The 18,384-nt window shown below is 47.3% G+C and overlaps 6 protein-coding genes across 6 annotated transcripts; 2 read left to right on the top strand and 4 right to left on the bottom strand.

Annotated features, from left to right (window-relative positions):
- Positions 1–1,479: 1,479 nt before the first annotated feature.
- ALT_5086 (putative NADH-ubiquinone oxidoreductase 21 kDa subunit) lies at positions 1,480–2,295 on the bottom strand (the record flags this gene model as incomplete). Its single annotated transcript, XM_033564150.1, has 5 exons — positions 1,480–1,563; positions 1,635–1,837; positions 1,890–2,095; positions 2,157–2,173; positions 2,236–2,295. 5 exons carry the CDS (start codon positions 2,293–2,295, stop codon positions 1,480–1,482), a joined length of 570 nt encoding a protein of 189 aa, XP_033420041.1.
- Positions 2,296–2,978: 683 nt separating this feature from the next.
- ALT_5085 (Chromosome segregation in meiosis protein 3) lies at positions 2,979–3,912 on the top strand (the record flags this gene model as incomplete). The annotated part of the gene is made up of 3 exons (XM_033564151.2): positions 2,979–3,214; positions 3,272–3,350; positions 3,415–3,912. 3 exons carry the CDS (start codon positions 2,979–2,981, stop codon positions 3,910–3,912), a joined length of 813 nt encoding a protein of 270 aa, XP_033420042.1.
- A 535-nt stretch (positions 3,913–4,447) lies between these two features.
- ALT_5084 (RCC1-like domain-containing protein) lies at positions 4,448–6,189 on the bottom strand (the record flags this gene model as incomplete). Its single annotated transcript, XM_033564152.1, has 2 exons — positions 4,448–5,272; positions 5,380–6,189. 2 exons carry the CDS (start codon positions 6,187–6,189, stop codon positions 4,448–4,450), a joined length of 1,635 nt encoding a protein of 544 aa, XP_033420043.1.
- An 847-nt stretch (positions 6,190–7,036) lies between these two features.
- Positions 7,037–8,575, bottom strand: ALT_5083 (RibD family protein; the record flags this gene model as incomplete). Its single annotated transcript, XM_033564153.1, has 1 exon — positions 7,037–8,575. The coding sequence occupies one exon, from the start codon at positions 8,573–8,575 to the stop codon at positions 7,037–7,039; it is 1,539 nt and encodes a 512-aa protein (XP_033420044.1).
- A 1,000-nt stretch (positions 8,576–9,575) lies between these two features.
- Positions 9,576–12,958, bottom strand: nic96 (linker nucleoporin NIC96; the record flags this gene model as incomplete). Its single annotated transcript, XM_089599857.1, has 6 exons — positions 9,576–9,902; positions 9,971–10,713; positions 10,770–11,248; positions 11,300–11,751; positions 11,802–12,453; positions 12,516–12,958. 6 exons carry the CDS (start codon positions 12,956–12,958, stop codon positions 9,576–9,578), a joined length of 3,096 nt encoding a protein of 1,031 aa, XP_089455734.1.
- Positions 12,959–15,702: 2,744 nt separating this feature from the next.
- Positions 15,703–17,166, top strand: ptpA (dual specificity protein phosphatase family protein; the record flags this gene model as incomplete). The annotated part of the gene is made up of 1 exon (XM_033564156.2): positions 15,703–17,166. One exon carries the CDS (start codon positions 15,703–15,705, stop codon positions 17,164–17,166), a length of 1,464 nt encoding a protein of 487 aa, XP_033420047.2.
- Between the last annotated feature and the right edge of the window lie 1,218 nt (positions 17,167–18,384).

Raw genomic sequence — 18,384 nt, 5'->3', positions numbered from 1 at the left:
CCTGCTGGGCGGCACAGCCATAAACAATGGATTCTTATCTGCATGGCGTGTAGTGTTTGTGACATCACACATTAGATGCTGTATCGGGCTTTCCATCAGAAAGGTCTTAGTAAACATCCACTTATGATTGTGTCACTCAAAGTCGTGCAGATTGCATTGATATTCTTTTGCTTTTCGGATTGTGACGCTCTTAGGAGGCTACCGATGATGTATCAGGTCAGAAGGAATGAGAAGGAGTTGACGTCGAACAGTTGCGGGATATGCTCATATCGCCTGTGTAAAATCTTCTAGATATTATTGCACACTCACCAAGCAACAACGCATCTACCAATCCGACTCTTTCTCTATATCCTGGCGCAATGGAGGTTCAAGGTGAGTTATAAACAGGAAATTTTCATGATGATCACTTCGTTGACTTTCCGACTCAGAGCAGGAAGATTCAAGGCATGCATATTTTATGAAGCAAGCCTTGTTGATGGTACGATACTTCGCCGAAGGCTGCATCACCGCTCACAAATACGCTGTGTAGGGCGAGAAAGCGCTCGAGTCTGGCGAAACGCCAGTTGGATGCGTGTTGGTCCATCATGATAGAATAGTGGGTGCTGGAATGAATGACACCAACAAATCTATGAATGTACGTCGTGGTTCCTGGGTCGAGAAAATCGGGACATCATCGATTTTTCTATCTTGCTCATACAATGCACATTGCAAGTCATCATGGTGCTGTGGGAATATTACCGGACCTCGGCTTGTTTCATTTCTTTGTTTCAACTTCTTTATAGCTCACTGCCATTAGGGTACAAGACATGCCGAGTTCATCGCCATTGAAGAAATGCTCCGGAGCCACCCCAAGTCATTGCTCCGCTCGACGGACTTGTATGTCACAGTCGAGCCATGCGTAATGTGTGCTTCCGCTCTAAGGCAGTATCAAATACGAGCAGTCTATTTTGGTTGCGCCAATGATAGATTCGGGGGCACAGGAAGCATTTTGTCATTGCATTCTGAGTGAGTATATCTGTCTTGAAAACCTGACCCGTTTCTAAACTGCTACCTATATCAGCTTCACGGTAGACCCACCATATCCTGTCTATGGAGGATTATTCCGCAAAGAAGCAATAATGTTACTTAGGCGCTTTTATATACAAGAGAATGAGAAAGGTAGGCGTCCAAAGTGTATGGAGTATGCACGATCTGAGAGATTTGCTGACATCGTCGAGCGCCAAAACCACGGCCAAAAAAGAATCGAGAACTCAAGACGATGCCCGAAGAGGATAACGCTCTGAATCTTGCGTCTTAGGCGGGAATGGTGGCATGCAGTCGCCGCCGAACTTGCTACTTCGTCACCATATTGCTGAAGGGGATTGTTCACGTAGCTGTATTTCGAGTACATGGGAAGAGCAATAGGATACAAAGGATACACAAAACATGTTCAGTGTCGAGGACTGACAAGGTTCGACAACACTCTACAAGCACAAAGACTCAGGGAGAGCCGGCTGTCGTCAAGCGCTCGGCTTCGAGTTCACGTTCAGCTTGCTGATAATATTTTGCTGTGTCAACACCATGCTGCCGTACGTTAGCGAACTGCGAACTGTGTTCATATTCTGAGGACAGTGATGAGAAATAGAAAGGCTTACCTGGTCGTGATTGACAATGTTAAACCAAGGAAGGACATGGATAAAAAGCTGCGAGTACCGCGAATTCCTGGCCGCAACACCTTGTAGGTAAGAGGATACTTGTGATGTACCGTATAGCGGCTCGCCCTTTTTGACTTTGTCGACCATTTCCCTCATGTCCATTTCGACCTCTCGGGCATTTTCCGTAAATCCGTAGAAACGGTCTATGCTCGGGTTAATGCGTGCTACCAGAGGGTTTCAGTTGCGTCGACGTACTGCAAGATCTCTGGTAAAGTATGTGTAGACCGCCAATCAAACCAATTGCTGTCGCCAGTCGCATGACAGGAGCAAAGCCTCCTCGGCCCACATGGGAAGGGCTTACCCTCTCCATAGCCCAGAATGCGAGAGGGGAGGCAGCGGCCATACCCCCAGCCATTGCATAATCAGAAGGTCTAGCATATCCGAAAACTCTTCTAAGGTGCCTATGTTGATGTGAATATCTGCTTCCACAGTTGAGCGCTGGAGCGAAGGGTAGTGACATACGGATCAGAGTCGATGAGCTGCAACACAAGGTTAGCGATTAATGTGAAGCGAAATTGTATAGGAGATGAATTAAACGCACCGGGTAGTCGGTATTAGCCCGCTTCGGAGGGATAAGAGCGTTTTTGCCTTCAGCAGCCATTGTGAGGGTACCGCGGGTGTATATGCCCTGAGGTTCACTTTTGGTCGACTGGATGGGCGGTTTGTCACTATAGATGAACTGTGAGGTGCAGCACCAATATTACCCTTACTATTCTTGGACTAGTAGAAGATTTGGGCTTACTAAGCAATGTACATAGTTATGTCATGGTTGACTTGCGAGATCAACGTGTAAATCGCAGTGATCATACAGCATGCAGTGGCAGGACTTAAAAGGTTACGGAGTACTCTGGATAATCATTAACTTAAGAGTACTGGGAGTTGAAGGTGACTGTGGACTACTAAGTAATGGACCAGAGAAGCATATCCAAGAACACCTATGGAGTATAAGGAGAGAATTTCAGGTGAGCGTAACATATTTTAAGGTATTATAAAAAAATGTAAGGTAACCTACCGTACCTTAGGTAAGGTACCTTATATTTCTGTCGTGTATTCAATACGGAGCCTAACCAGAAACCGATATATTGACATCCATGCCAGAACGCGTCTGAGCCTTGTGACGCGTAGATAATCCCAATTAGGCCGCTCCATAATCTGAAGGTTAACAAATGCAGTTTACTCTGCTCTGTTTGAAGACATTATTGAATCCCTAACTCCCAATCTTGACATAAATTTCCAGATACACGTCATATCTTCTGGCTTGGTCGAAAGTACAGATCTGGAGTCATGGAGAATCAAGGCACACTACAAGACGATCGACCAGCATCGCCAAACCGTGCAGACGATCTTTTTGATTATGACTTCGGCTTGGATGAGCTGTGGCAGGAGACGCCGAATATGCCAAATAATGGCGCTCCCATGCAGTCTTCTACACGAGATGAATCAGGACTCGGTTTAGGCCTAGACGAAGAGGTCAAAGTGACCAAAAAGCGGCAACCTGTTGCAAAGTTAGATGAGAGTCGGTAAGTTAATTTGTTAGGCTCAATCATGGTATAAATGCTGAATCTATTCGGCGCAAGTCTACTGTCACAGCCTGGTATTCCAAAGTTGCGCCGCACAGCCAAGAAGAAATTGAGATTCAAAGGGAAAGGGCATGAGGTGGGCGAAGCAGAGAACGCCATTTCTGTCGGTGTTGCATTTCTAACTCGCATTAATGTTATAGTTCTCCGACGCGGCACGCTTGTTGAACTTTTACCAATTGTGGCTTGACGACTTATTCCCCCGTGCAAAGTTCGCGGATGGTCTTGCCATAATTGAGCGACTCGGCCACTCTAAACGCTTACAAGCGATGCGAAAGGAATGGATAGACGAGGAGAAGCTAAAGATCACGTCAGAAAATCATAATTATGCCCTGCAAGCCTCCGAATCATCAGGAAGTCGGTCCGATGATCCTGTTGTAGCATTTGATGGTCTCAACATGGCGGATACAAAACGATCGAGAGGGGATATTGCTGGTGACCATACGTCTGATGCAGAGGGGATGCACATTGAAGACACTTTAAGTCCTTCGCGGCAACGCGGATTAGACGAGGGGCTCTTTATGACAGATGACGATGATGTCGCGCAGCAGCTCGATAACCTGGGAGCACCCGACGACGATGAATTGGATGCACTTTTAAAAGAACAAGAGCTACTCCTGATGAACAATGCCTCTGCCTGAAGCTAACGGCCAACTTGTTATTGAAAGCTCCTTTGAACAGGAAGGTTCGAGGAATTGATTGCATGACCTAGAATGATTACCGGCAAGAACCTCCCTCCCATTGTAGTATCAGGGATGAAGTTACAGAGCTGACTTATCAAAGAGTCCAATTCTCCAAATTCCTAGTATAACTTGCATTCAACATGATATTCCTCACTAGCTGGTGACGAGCCATAGCTGTTCAGGGGATTCATCTAGAGCCTTTTTAATATTCCTTTTACAGGGTACTTGTATGGGCTATGAGTTTACTCCGAAACAAAAGGTCTGTGTGTGGTGATAACGTTGACAAAACAGTACCGACAATCAAATTGGTGCAGATAAAGTACAGAGCCAATCTTAGATAATTTCGCATAGAGCCGACATTAGTAAAGATGGCGTGATGTTTGGTGGACTAAAATCCAAGATTCAGCTAGCATTGCGCCCAAACCTGCCGAATTTGAGCAGTTTCGGATGAAAACAGGAGACGAGGAAGAAAATGCTCGATGGGTGGTGGTCTTTACACCGTTGCTGGTTCGGTAAAGACGGAGAACTGTCCACCAGCACCAGCCCAATTCAGCTTCTTACCCCGTACAGCAGTATTCTCCACAACAGTCGCAACCTCGATATCATCCTGAGTGCCTTGGCCTGTTTGGTAGGTAGCTGAAAAGCCCCACGACCAGGCGCGACCGTCGACGTCGATGGCAATTGAATGATCAGAGCCAGCCGCAACGACAGATGCTTTGATACCGGGAACAGGAGTCGGCTCAATTAAGATCCTCGGCCGTCCACGTTCGTCCTTCACAACAGCATCATCTGGAAGAGTATCAATCTTCAGGCCTGTCTGAAAGCCATCAAGGCGACCCCACACAAGACATTGACCATCCTTAGAAACAGCAAGCGAGTGATGGGCACCACCACATAGTTGAACGATATTCTTCCCAGAAAGTGGATCCACGACAGTTGGGTGAATAATGGCAGCCTCGTCGTCGCCAGCTCCCTCGCGAATACCCGTTTCACCAAAGCTATTCAGGCCCCATGCATAGACCTTCCCAGTCGCGTCGACGGCGAAGGAATGAAAGGCGCCACAGCTGACATGGACTATATTCTTTGGTAGGCCAAATTCACGCGGCTGGAGGCCGTTCAACCTGTTGCGCTCGATGATGCGGCGGCCCAATTGATTTTGTTGACCGGATCCCCAGGAGAATACCGCACCCTTCTCATCCAAAGCGAGGACGTGGTTATCACCACATGCAAGGTGCTTAATCTTCTTGAGGGACGGAATCAGTGTGGGAGTCGGCTGAACTTTGTGTTTGGCATCAAAGCCTAGAATACCGTCGTTGCTCTGGGGAGACACCGTTAGCGCGTCATTGAGGTGACATTCGCACAGGAGGGAGAGAGAAAAGAACAGAAAATGAAATTAGTACGAAGAAGATGCCGCGCGTAACTTACTCGGAATGTTCCCCAGCCATAAACCTGGCCATCATCAGTGAGAGCGAAGCTGGAGCTGTCACCGGCAGCGACTTCGACAAAGACGGTCTCAGGAGGAAATGCGTCGGACGAGATGGCAGTGGGAGTAGCTTCGTAGGGATTGAGACCGCTGTCATCATCTGAGTCCGAGTCCGAGTCCGCATCACTTTTGTTGTCATCAATGTCCTTATAGCCACCCTCCCACGTAGTATCGCGCCCAAGAGCTCCCTGATCGTTGACGCCCCAAGTAAGGATTTTGTTATCATACGTAAGGGCGACGCAATGCATGCCACCGACAGCTACCTGCACCACACCCACCCGGTCCGCTGGCAAGTGGGGATTAAGACGCGGTCTCTTCACATCGACCGCATTCTTCGCCGCGCCGAGCCCGAGTTCGCCTGAGCTACCTTCACCACAAACATAGACGTTCAATCGTGCAGTGGGCGCATGGTTGATGACCACCTTCGGTTTCAGCTTCTTGACCGGAGGCTGAGTAACACGCGCTTTTTTAGTCTTGACATCGGGCTCCTTATCGACTTCTTCAGCCTTGCGCTTCTTGGTAGCAGCTGCCGCAGTGGCACTAGTGGCCTTAGATTTGCGCGACTTTGCAGATGCATCAATGGCTTGAGATTGTTTCTTCGAGGTTGCCTTAACCTGAGAAGCCGCAGTAGCTTTCGCAGGCTGATCTTTGTTTCCAGTTTTCGCAACAGTAGTTTTCTTGGTAGTGCTGCTCTTGGTTGTGGACGTCGAAGGCTTTGCGGCGGCCTTGGACGCGCTTTTTTTAGGAGGCATTTTTTTGGGTGGGGGGAATGGCAGAGTACCTTTTCAAGCGGAAAGGGGATTGGGATAGAGTACAGAGTGCAGTAAATGTGATGACAGAGTCACAAACAGAATAATCTGGGAGCAGATAGCAATGAGGGAAGAGGAAGAATAGAGAAAATGAGGAGAGTAGAAGAGTTGTAGAAGACTGGCGCGACAAAAGAGTAAAAGGCTATCTTAGGATTCTTGACTAGTGCTTTTTTATTGTTGTTGTTGGTTGTTGATCGAACTGTCATTGTTCAGGTATTTTCATTGGAGGAAACATGTACGGGTACAGAGTCCTAACTACCTATTGATAGGCTTAGCGCCTACATTTTATCTTCCTATTCAAGGGACATTCTAATTTTTTAAAAGATCCATCTTAAAGTAGACAACAATACCCATGAATAGTGAATTGAGAAACTAGAATAATAGCCATCTTTATTCACACTTCATAAAATATAGGCAGGGCTATTCTATGGAGCCTTTCCATTAACTAGTCGCTATTATTAGTCCTTTGAGGTCAACTATAGCAGGAGATCAACTCATTCAATTGCTCAATACACAAAGATATGATGTTGAATCTAGCCCAGAAACTGTTTGTGCTGCCACAAATTTAGAATCCTACTTATTTCTCTATGTTCCTATTATTACCTAGCAGGGTTATTCATGAGTCATTACCATCATTAATGCCTGCATTATAACAGTGCTAATTAGTGTCTACTTGTGCAATGGTAAGCACAGCAGGACACAGCCCCCCAGGGATCTCATGATGCTGCTATGAGCTAACTCTCGCCCAGCATGACTCTAGAATCGCTAAACTGAGGCAGGCAATTGGACTTTAGCCATCAGATGGAGCAGCGCGAATTTTCCCACACATTATGACGTTCTGGCCTAGCGGTACCCATTTTATCTCCCTTGGATTGAGAGCGGCATTCGGTTTACCTTGCTCATCTCGCTTTGAATCAGGGCTCACTCCCACCCCGCCACGACCCAGGTATGTTGGAGCAACGGTGACAATAATAGAGTCAATGAATTCAGTGTACTCGGGATTCAAGAGTTCGCTCAGAACTGTCCCACCGCCTTCGATCATAACACTCTTGATGCCCTCAGATGCCAATGCGCGTAGAATAGCTTCCCAGCGCAACCGCCAGTTCTGGTTATATTCGACTATACGCAGAAAGTCCCCTCCGTAGCCTTTCAACATCATTAACTTCTGCGGATGGATCTGGGCTCCAGGGGACACGATGACCCACGGAGCTTTCCCTTTGCCCTCGACTGCAGTGCGAAGCATCCTGCACTCAGGATGGACTGGCCATCGTCCTGTCGGATCAATCACCACAGGCCGCGGTTGCCACATTCTCCCAAGGCCCCCAAAACCGCCTGCACCTTCTAATCTGCAGTTTAGTCCGGGGTTGTCAGCTAAAACAGTGCCCACTCCGATGAGTATCGCGTCGTGGCGTGACCTTAAATAATGCGTCATCAGCTTGGCTTCTGGTCCCGAGAGCACTGTCTGCATTCCTGGGAGAAGTGATATCTTGGAATCCATTGATGATGCATATGACAAAGTGACATGAGGCAATTCGCGCTTCTCGTCGAGTCGCGGAAGGTAAGAGTCAAGAAATTCCAACGGAAATTGAGGGAACGACAATGTATCCGGCGGTAGAGGGGACGGGCCTGTGAGGTTCGGTGGCTTTCTAGCAATTTTTGGCTGGTTTGTGTCGCTAGTACTCCGAGCTCTCAGGATCCCGTGCCCTTTTTGATAGGTGTAACCTTCGTGCGGCACAAGTTTGACTTCTGGATTCTGGATGCGCCATTTTGCTGAGACATTGCGGACATCCGTGACTGTACAAAATTTACCTCCAGCTTCAAACAATTTCTCAGGTTCCTCTTGAAATTTCGTGTAAATAGAAGAAGGCAGATAGCCCTTGACCGCCTCCTTTCGCGCAAACTCCATGAGCCCCGAATTCCGCTTTACTTTGTCTATATAGTCAAGATCATGGGAGTGTACGTCGCTGCTACCGGGTGTCCGCGCAATAGTGACAGTGGAATAGGCGCCTTCAAACCGAACCACCTTGATTTGGAAATTGCACATGCCACCTTCTCGAACGCGTTTCTTGCGGGGACGTTTGCCCTCCGGCAATGGACGTGTCTCTGACGTGCGATGGGTCGGACGTCGTAGACGACACATGTAATAGTCTGTGGTGCAATGTCCCTCTTTGCTGGAGTTCGACCGTTGCTTCACCCAGACATTATCAATGAAAGGCCAATATGTCTCGAACTCCTCAAGGCTGATTTCAATAGGTTCTTTGCACTCAAACATGACTTGTCGTATCCTTGCAAGGTTGGGAGGATTGTCGATAAGGCTATAGCTTGGCATTGTGTCTCGGTTGGTACTTGAGGAAATAGACACATCATTGTTATTCACTTGTTCAACGAAATCACTTTGTGAAGCCACACCGGTTTCTGTACTACCAAAACCTGTTAATCCTGGAGATTTCCCTATGGAATTCCCAGCGTGATAGTGCTGCGGTTGACTTCCGGAAGCCGTGTCATGGTGCGCAGTGCTGCTGTGGCCTTCTCTCTCCACACTTCCAACCAGTCCAGGTTCCAATCTGGGGATTGGCCGAGCCACATTTCCATTGTTGTGCAAGATTTCTGTTTCTTGATCAGATTGTATTGGCTTCGAGCTTGAGTCAGAGGCATCGGAGTGGTCATGATCCATGTCGAGTGAGCAGTGTCGAAGCTAGGTTGCAGCTCAATGCTGTAGCAATTTACATGTACGGATGGCCCCACACCCAAAGCCGCAATCTTATCTGTTTATCAATTGACTAGTGCCATCAGTACTCCGTACAGAGAGAGTATCTAGCTAGTATGGAAGTACGGAATACAGAATAGGTAATACCTACTAATACCGGAGTGCAGGTTTGTTCTTCTCTATTTTGACGGACAGTATAGATGCACCTAGGATATCGCATATTCTGTCTCGGGCTTAGACGGTGGACCCGTCTTCGATTACTACAGAATTAGGTCTCAAGTTGCTTGGGAGAGTGATTGCCTGATTAAGCAGGTCTTCGTATCTGCGCTTGGCTCCCGTCAATTCCAGAGCACCGGCTACTACCGGATTCCAGCGAGGGAATGAGATAGAAAGTTGAGGTGGGCTAGAGGGAGAGTAGAGAACGCGAAGAAGAGAGGAAGTATAGACTGAGATACCTTGTCTGGTCTTTGACTCGCCAAACTGAGCAAGATGCTGCTACGCGGTAGCAGCTAATGGAATTCAGGTAGTTGGTTCTTCACAAGCAGCGTTCTTTGATTTTAAATACCTGAATTCTGAGGTCTGATACGCGGACTACCTAGCCGGATACTCCAGATGATAACCACTAGTAAGCCCCGATATCCGCTCCGGCGCGAGCAAGAGTCTCATAGACTCTCGGCGGTAATTTGTACTTGACCATGCCGGAGAAGATCATCAGATCCTTGGCCATGACGAGTAATTCATCAGCTAGGCCTTGCCTGGTCTCGTTCTCATACACTCCAGAACTCAACCTTGCTCTTTCATGGCCAATGCACGTAATACTCCACATTATCACATGCCCCACGTTACGTGCAATGATTGGAGGGAAAGACGAGAAAGCTTGAGCAGCACTTCGAATGAAGGAAACCGAGCCTCTTGCACGCAAGGGTAAGATGTTCAGTTCATTGATAGCCTGAGGGAGAGTTAATCAGTGGAAGAGAACGAGGACGACGTGTGGAAGTGAAAAGGGGCGAGACTTACATCCAAAGCCGGCGTCCATTGGCCTGCTTCAACTTCTGCCTTCGCCTCCATCATTCTAAGCAACAAACCGCAGGCATCGCGGTTGATCTGACGGATTCGCTGGTAATAAAGAGCGTTCGTATTGTAGAGGCCAATCATATTCTTCGCTAGAACCACCGGATCATCCACTGCTGTAAGACTTAGGCTACTTCCAGGTTCCGCGGCCTCTCCATGCTCATCACTGACATGCTGTTGTAGATCAGTTCGTGGCCGCAACGGCTGGAGCTTCAAACCGGGGCCCCCTAACTCCATTGCTACAGCATCCGACAGTGCTCGGTTGATGATGTCGATTACGCGGTCGTAATCCTCAGCAAGGTGATACAAGAGGACCGCATCCGTTACCAGCCCTTTGTCATCCGCGATCGCAGCAGCTTGTGTTGTTATGGTTTTCAAAAATTCTCCTTGATCGACCAGTTTGATCAAGCTCATGCGCTGCTCAATCAAACCCTTAATTCGAGTCCCGTCCGAGCGGATGTCACCAAGTAATTTGGCAAAATCCCTCGTCTCTAGAACAAATTCCCGCAATGCTTCGTGACACACGGATGCTTGAGATTTGCCCAGAGAACCTGGGAGGTCCGCGTTAAGACAGAGCAAGCAAAAGTAATCGATCGCTGCCTCAACATATCCAGTACGAAACTCCCTTGTGTACTGGGTGATGAGATGTCCGAAATTGATTTGGGGATACTGTTTCACAGTAAATGATACTAATTTTGTCAGTAGACGTCACAGGGAAGTATGAAGCTTGGGAAGAAATGCTTACAAATTTCTTCCGCAGATGTGTAGAAGTCTGACACGCGTAGCAGACCATAGTACGCCAAGGCGATTGCGAAATGCACCGCACTGACTGGCGCATAAGAGCCGAGGTATGAAACTGCCTGTTCGAACATCCCTCCTAAAATCTGCAGTAGAAAGAAAATGCCGTAACCACCGGATGCCTCCTGGCCCTTGCCAAAAATGCGCTGACCGATCTCGGCGATATCCGTCTGGATATCCTCGAGGCCAAAAACATCCCCAGCAATTTCTTCAGCACGGTCATCTTCTCTGGCCAGACTGAATTGAAGCCACATCCAATCTTCCACACTCTGATTTATGCCCTCCAGGCGTCTACGGGCTAGGTCGCACCGGCCAATGATCTTGTAGCAAGCCATGCGATATGGATCAACCGTGTTATCTGGGGCATTGCGTGAACGCTGTTGATATTCACCATTGATCTTTTGCTGCAAATCTCGCGGTAGCCGTCTGTTTTGTGCATAAGTCGTCATATATGTCACGAATTTGTGATCAAGGGACCGGAAGCCAGGATCTTGGCTAACATATTCAGCCGCTTCAGTGATGAATCCGCACCGAAGAAGATAGAATATCAAAATCCAGCAATAATCCTGCCCGACCATCTGTAGCTCAGTTCCGTCCGGTGCAAGGTCTTTCCTTGCCGCCCTCAAGCGAATATAGGCTCGAATTTTGTTGATAACCGTCGGAATTCCTCCAAGTTGCGCCTCTCGAGGATTCTTTGCGATCATATTCTCGACTTCGTTGTAAAATACTTTCTCTAGAAAGGAACGAGAGCCCTCGACTATGCGTTTTTTGAGGTTCGTTGCCCGGCGTGAGTTTGGTGTCTCGTCCAGATAATCCTCAGAGAACTGTCGCTCTCTCACCGTACTAGGATCCGAGGGACTGGCGGTGCTCGGGGGCTCTTTGACGATACTGATCAAAGCTCGGTACGCATCAAAAAGCTGGCAAGGTACCTAATAAAATTAGTGGACCTTGGGATCATGGCTGTATCACCGTAACTTACATCACCACCAGCATGCCGCTCCACTTCGGAAAATTCATGAAGAAGCGGAAAAACTTGCCCTTGAATCCGGGCAGAATTTAACAGCTGAACTTTGTCCGCGTAATGGCCCATTTTTTCGCGCAAAAATCGAAGATCCGGGGAGTGAGTTCCAGATGCATCGCTGCGTTCCAGGGGATCCTCGAAAAGCTGATGACTTGCTCTCCCAGTTCCAGGGTTGCCTATGACTGACTTTCCCAGGCCGGAACGTCCGAAAACACTCCGGCGGGAGACGCCCGCATCTTCGTAGGACGGTAAAGAACCAGTTAGTTTAGAAGGTCTCGTTGAGCGACCGAATGAATTCCTCATGTCGCCAACAGTGCCATCCTTATGTGCCAGTCCAAAGTGCTGAAAGATTCTCTGGCGCTGATCCTCCCAGTCTAAATCCACCTTCTCCTCCAAGAATGTATCAAAGTCTCTCTGAGCCCGAGCAAGACTTTCGGCAATCATCACTTTACGCCCACGCTGTTGTATGCTTCTCAAGAATTTCTGGGTGTCGGGGTCAAAAACCTCATGTTCTTTTGGAGGGAGACCTATTGAAGCCTGGGGATCTAGTGCTTTGAGGTCCCGTAAAGCATGTCCAGGCGACACGCCCGAAGCGGCAAGAAGATAGTGGCTATGGAAGATAGAGATCAGCGGAATGATCCAAATCATGACCCAGGCAAAGGCAAAGCTTACGCTTTACTGGTCGAAGCAGGATGCAGGGGGTCGTTCAACCCTCTACTGCCGAGTTCTCTTGCTTTCCTCCGAATGTCATCGAGGCCTAGTTGAAGGCTGGGTAACTCTTCGAAATTGCTGCCTTGGCCAACTGAAGCAATTGGTCTCTTTTTGCCGCGCTCTAGGAGGCTGTTGAAGAATGCGGGCTGAGTAGTTTGGCCAGAAGGTCGCAAGGATTGTCCCGAACTCATCTGTGCTTGATCTTGTCCAAAGATCGAGGACTGAAGGGGCTGTTGCTGGGTTGGCGGCTGATTACCAAAGAGCGAAGCATTCGGTGCAGCTTGAGTTGTGGAAGGAGTCCCAAAAATACTCGTTGAATTGGCAGCCGAAGCTGAGCTCGCCGGTTGAGTTGCGGTTCCTAGGCCACCAGCTCCAAATAAGGAGCCAGGGTTTGTTGCAGACATCGAAGCAATGTGCCGCGTTGGCTTGGTCTCGGATACGCGACGATGAATGAGCTTGATATTTTCGACAAGAACAGACTGAGCCGCAAACGGTGCTCATTCAATTCGGGCGATCTCTACCAAGGGTTAGAGCTGGTAATTGGCACTGGAAAATATATGAATGTGGGAAGCTCGCAGACTCATAAGAATGTGTGGAACAGAAGTAGATAAAAAGGAACAATGTAAATAACAAGAAACTAGCAAATTAAGATCTTACATCTGCTTGCTGGGCTTTCCAACTGCTAGAGCAGTTTGTGTTTACCAACTGTACAAAATATTGTACTTACCATAAATACGGTGAAAATGGCTTATTTGCTGCGCAACAAGCCATGTCGGAATTAATGTTTCACCGGTTGCTTAGATCTTAACTCTATTACCTCTATCCGGTAGATACTCTTGTCAACACTACGATATTTACAGAGGATAATTAAGGGAAACAATACTCCATATTTCTTCATCCTCTTGACTACCCACGCGCAAGGTGCCACGCTTGGACAGGAGGTTTAATTAAGTGAACACTTAGTGGTCAGCCTTCAATATGCCTGTTTTTCAGGCAAAAACATTCCGGCGTGCGACAACAGCCTCATCGTCGCTGGGAGAACGGATCGGCGCAGCATATAGAGGAAGCCTACCGAAGCATCCTTTTCTGCTCTTTGGTCTTCCATTCATCATGATCATCGTTGCGGGGTCTTTCGCCTTGACTCCAGCCGCCGCTTTAAGATATGAAAGATATGACCGAAAAGTGAAGCAACTCACACAAGAGGAAGCTATGGAGTTGGGGCTCAAAGGGGCAGATGGTGAAGAGGGAATTAGGAGAAATCCACGCAGAAGAGTTCTCGGAGATGAGAGGGAGGAATATTATGTGAGTTGACCTAATTCAGATGAGCTTGTCCTAAGGCTAACATTAACGCCTGTTCAAGCGGCTCATGGCCAAAGACCTGGATAATTGGGAACAAAAACGAGTCCAGAGGTTTAAGGGGGAACCTGATGGGAAACTTTAAGCTTCTTAATAGCTGAACAATGCCTTTCGAAGACAGGCGCTACTCTTACTGCTTTCCAGCAGGATATTTTTGACTACCAGGCTTATGTTAGCTGTGGCAGTCACAAGGAAACCACATTTGATGATGATATGAGTTTAATACCTAATCTTCATGCTGGTGAGAGGCCTTTATCTTTCCTGACTCTCTCATGTCTGATATGTCTAGAAGCTAACCCAATCCATTAGAGTATACCTCTCTATTCGTTCATCTTAGAACTCAAGCTAAGCAGGATAAATCACCTTATTTGCCATGGCATCCTTAGACCTCCATTTTCACGCTTAGTCGTTTTGAATCATGTATAAAGTGCTCATTATGGAATTCTATCATTCTATACTATATAGAGCGGTATACTTCACTAGTATAATCAAATGATAGTGTACGCGGAGACGTAGAAATCGGCATGATGTCCTCTAATACAGATTAAACATGCAATTACTTTATATACAAAGATGTTAGCCGCTGCTAGACGTAGGTTAGTAAGTAAAGTTATGCATACCTAGGTCTTTTGAACATCACACACAGTCAGACTAGATTAGCAACCAAAAGTAATCAATAAAAATATGATGATATTAGCCTGGCAGGTGACTATCGACTGCTGGACTGACAATGCACCCAGGGCTGACTACTACCAGAGAAGTACTACATTATTCTTTACCTGTTAGTTACCCTGCTTAAATCATGATGCAGTAACAGAAAACTGTAGGTAGTAATAAATTTCTCTCAGATGCTATTTGTGTCATGGCTCTATCGCTGAATAACAATAATATGATTCCCAGCTATTCTGCTTTCTGATTAGGAACCCCTTTTTAAAAGCCCGATGATGCCTTGCCAGAGTTGCCACAGCATTGTTCCAGGTTTCTGAGGGGGCTCGTCGAAGATCCAGAACGGCCGTTCAGTCTCACTGCATGGATTTTCTGCATATTTTGCCGCTTGACGACTGTCCCCACCCATAACGTCATACCAAGGGTACATCTTTTCTCTGCCGAGTTTCTCAAACTCCATTCGCTATTTCCATGTCGGTCTGTTGTTCACCTCCTTATACCAGTTGTATTCATGATGGTAAACTGGTGCTAATCGACTAAGACCAATTCTTCTGCACGCATTTCAGCCTTAGCAGCCACATTATTAGAGACCTATGTGCCGAGTCTGGTGTTTCGTCACATATTGATTTCTCTCATGCGAGTCTTATAACCAGGTCAAACAAGCGTATGGCTAGACTCCAACCTGCCCATCTCGAAGCTCCCCCAATCCCGTTTCTCAAAATCTCGACGACGAAATCTTCTTATAATCTATTGGAGTCGTTTTCTTTGGATTTAATTACACTACATTGCCCCCCTCTAGTGCTGCTCTTCCGTCTTACTCAATACCTCTCCTGAACAAAACGCTTCCTGATATCAACACCTCTGTGGCGCCGAATTGGAACGAGCTTTACTTTACTCCCGACCTGCCATCATTCATCGACGAGATTCGGGCCTGAGGAAATAATGATCCGTGGTTACATCGAATACTCGAATTCGTATTGACATCTTACTGAAAAGAAATTGTCCTTGCGGAAGCTGGTGTCTTGCTTATTGTGGCATTCGAGATGGCACAAGGGCCTCGCGCTTGATTGTGGGACTGCCGGTATTCAGAGATTAACCAGCAGGCATTCTAGCTTTGGCAATCAACATGTCCACTACGGCTGACCAGAGACTATCACCTTCGTCCCCGTGGACTCAAGAGTCACAAAGCCTGCAGTTAAATGGTCTTTCAAGTCCAGCGTCTCTCTTGTCACTGCGGGATGCCAATTCGTCTCCCACCAAAAGTGGCGACGGCCTGCAAAATGCCTTTTTGGAGCAACCGAGCCCTAGCTATTTCACCATCAAGGTTGAGGACTCGCGTGACCGAACGGTTGCGAGAGAAGCGACCAATGCCAAGAACCATCGACATCCATCCTCATGGACCCAAAATTCGCACTTGAGCCGCAATGCGAATTTAATTGACACAGAAATTGTGGGAGGATCGGTAGATCTGTCTCAGGCTCGCTATGAGAATGACGAGAGTTTGCATAGAATGTCATTGAGCGGGGATTCGAAACAAAAGGATTCAATGGCCACTTATAACAACACTTCCTCGGGGAACTTGGCTCCGACTACTGTCAATATCATGTCATGTGAGCAATGCGCAGAATTATTGGAGACTTGTGGAAACGATGTTTTGTTACTAGATGTGCGGCCTTATGCACATTATGCCAGGGGACACATCAAGGGATCGCTAAACCTCTGTATCCCTACAACGCTCCTCAAACGGACTTCCTTTGACACGCGGAAGTTGGCCAACACCTTCACGAGCGACATTGACCGGAGATCGTTCTCGAGATGGAAACAATGCCGCTACATCGTCGTTTATGACGCTGCTACACTTGACATGAAAGATGCGGCGCCAATGATCAATATGTTGAACAAGTTTACAGCTGAGGGATGGAACGGTGAAGGTTCGATCCTTCGGGGTGGGTTCAAGGTCTTCTGCAATCAGTTTTATGCGCTTGTTCAGCAGCCTGAACCATCGAACCCTGGAGTATCTTCAAAGAAGCCTAATTCGATGCAGATTAGCCTTCCATCTTTTGCGCCTATAGCTGGTGGCTGTGCTTTGCCGGAGTCTTCCTCTGCCGCCATTCCCTTCTTTGGGAATATTCGCCAGCATATGGATCTTATGGGCGGTGTTGGTCAGATTCCGCTCCAGCTTCCACAGAATTTTACAGACTCCAAAAGACGATTGCTTCCACGATGGCTCCGTGACGCTTCCGACGTTGAAGATGGAGGTCAGAAGGTTTCAGAAAAGTTCCTGGAGCTCGAGAAGAAGGAATTAGACCGTATGAAACAAGCTCTATCATATGAAATGACCGGAGTTTCTACGTCTGCGGAAGCTCCGTCGAAGAAATATCGAGTTGCAGGGATCGAGAAGGGCAATAAGAACAGATATAATAATATCTATCCCTTCGATCATTCCAGGGTTCGGTTGCAGGATGTTCCATCAGGAGGTTGTGATTATGTGAACGCGAATTACATGAAGGCTGAATACAGCAATAAGCGCTACATAGCAACGCAAGCTCCCGTGCCCGAAACATTTGATGTAAGTTCATTTATCGATTGACGTCCTTCCTATTATCTACACCAAGTGAAGATGGCCCACGGTAAGATTGAGACAAGCAGGCTGATGGAGACATAGGACTTTTGGCGTGTAATCTGGGAGCAAGATGTTCGACTTGTCGTTTCTCTCACGGCAGAAATTGAAAGAGGCCAAGTTAAATGTCACCGGTATTGGGAGTCGGGGAATTATGGGCCTTTTCGAGTCAATAACTTTTCTGAACGGCGCATTCCTATGAAAGCGTCAGGGTCCCATCAGAACCAGCGTCAGTCAACCATGTCATTTTCGGATTCTAGCGAAGAGTCCAGTGATCCATGCATTATCGTCAGACATTTTGGCTTGTCACACTCGGCTTTCCCATTTCAACCACTGCGAGAAGTTACCCAGCTGCAATATCCCTATTGGCCGGATTTTGGTACTACCTCGCAACCATCACATCTCCTTCAGCTGGTCGATGAATGCAACGCAGTCATACGGGCAACAAGCAATACGTGCTTTGATAATCGCGAGGCAATGCCAACCGAACATCGACCTGTATTGGTGCATTGCAGTGCGGGATGCGGCCGTACTGGTACCTTCTGTACAGTGGATAGTGTTCTGGACATGCTAAAGCGGCAGCGCACTGCACGAAAGACCGAATCTCAAGAAATCAGTGAACGGCCTGATACTGGGTGGATTTATAACGATAATCTGGACCTTATTGCAAAGACAGTCGCCGACTTTCGAACTCAGCGACCTAGCATGATACAAAATTTGAGCCAGTTTGTCTTATGCTATGAAAGTGTATTAGAGTGGATGGTCGTTCAAATGGACGAAGGATGTGAAAATCCTTGACTCAAGCGCTTTCCATTGCTATAACTAGCATCTGCAACAAGCATTGAAGCTACCTGGCTCTACGGGTGACGAGAGAGAGATATCTCCAATTCTGTTACACATGTTCTATTATATACGCTACTTGGATCTTAGAAAGTTATATCTGATGCAGTGCAAGCAGAAGAACATATTTTCGTCTGGATTCTTTTCCCGTTTCCATAAACTCGATTACCGGTCGTTCTCAGGCAGAGAATGGGTTGGCTTGCATATATCTAGAGATATCAGCGGGGATTTGTGTGAATTGTGCTCTGTGCTAGAATCACAATGATAACTCAAGTAAAAGAAATGGACTTGATGACTTTAAGTTCTCGATAGACAAATAAGGCTCCATCACGCCCATTTATTGCACGT

This window comes from Aspergillus lentulus, assembly GCF_001445615.1.
Source record: "Aspergillus lentulus DNA, contig: Alt09, strain: IFM 54703, whole genome shotgun sequence".
NCBI classification, from domain to species: Eukaryota; Fungi; Ascomycota; class Eurotiomycetes; order Eurotiales; family Aspergillaceae; genus Aspergillus; species Aspergillus lentulus.
This window is presented reverse-complemented; position numbering and strand designations above follow the sequence as displayed.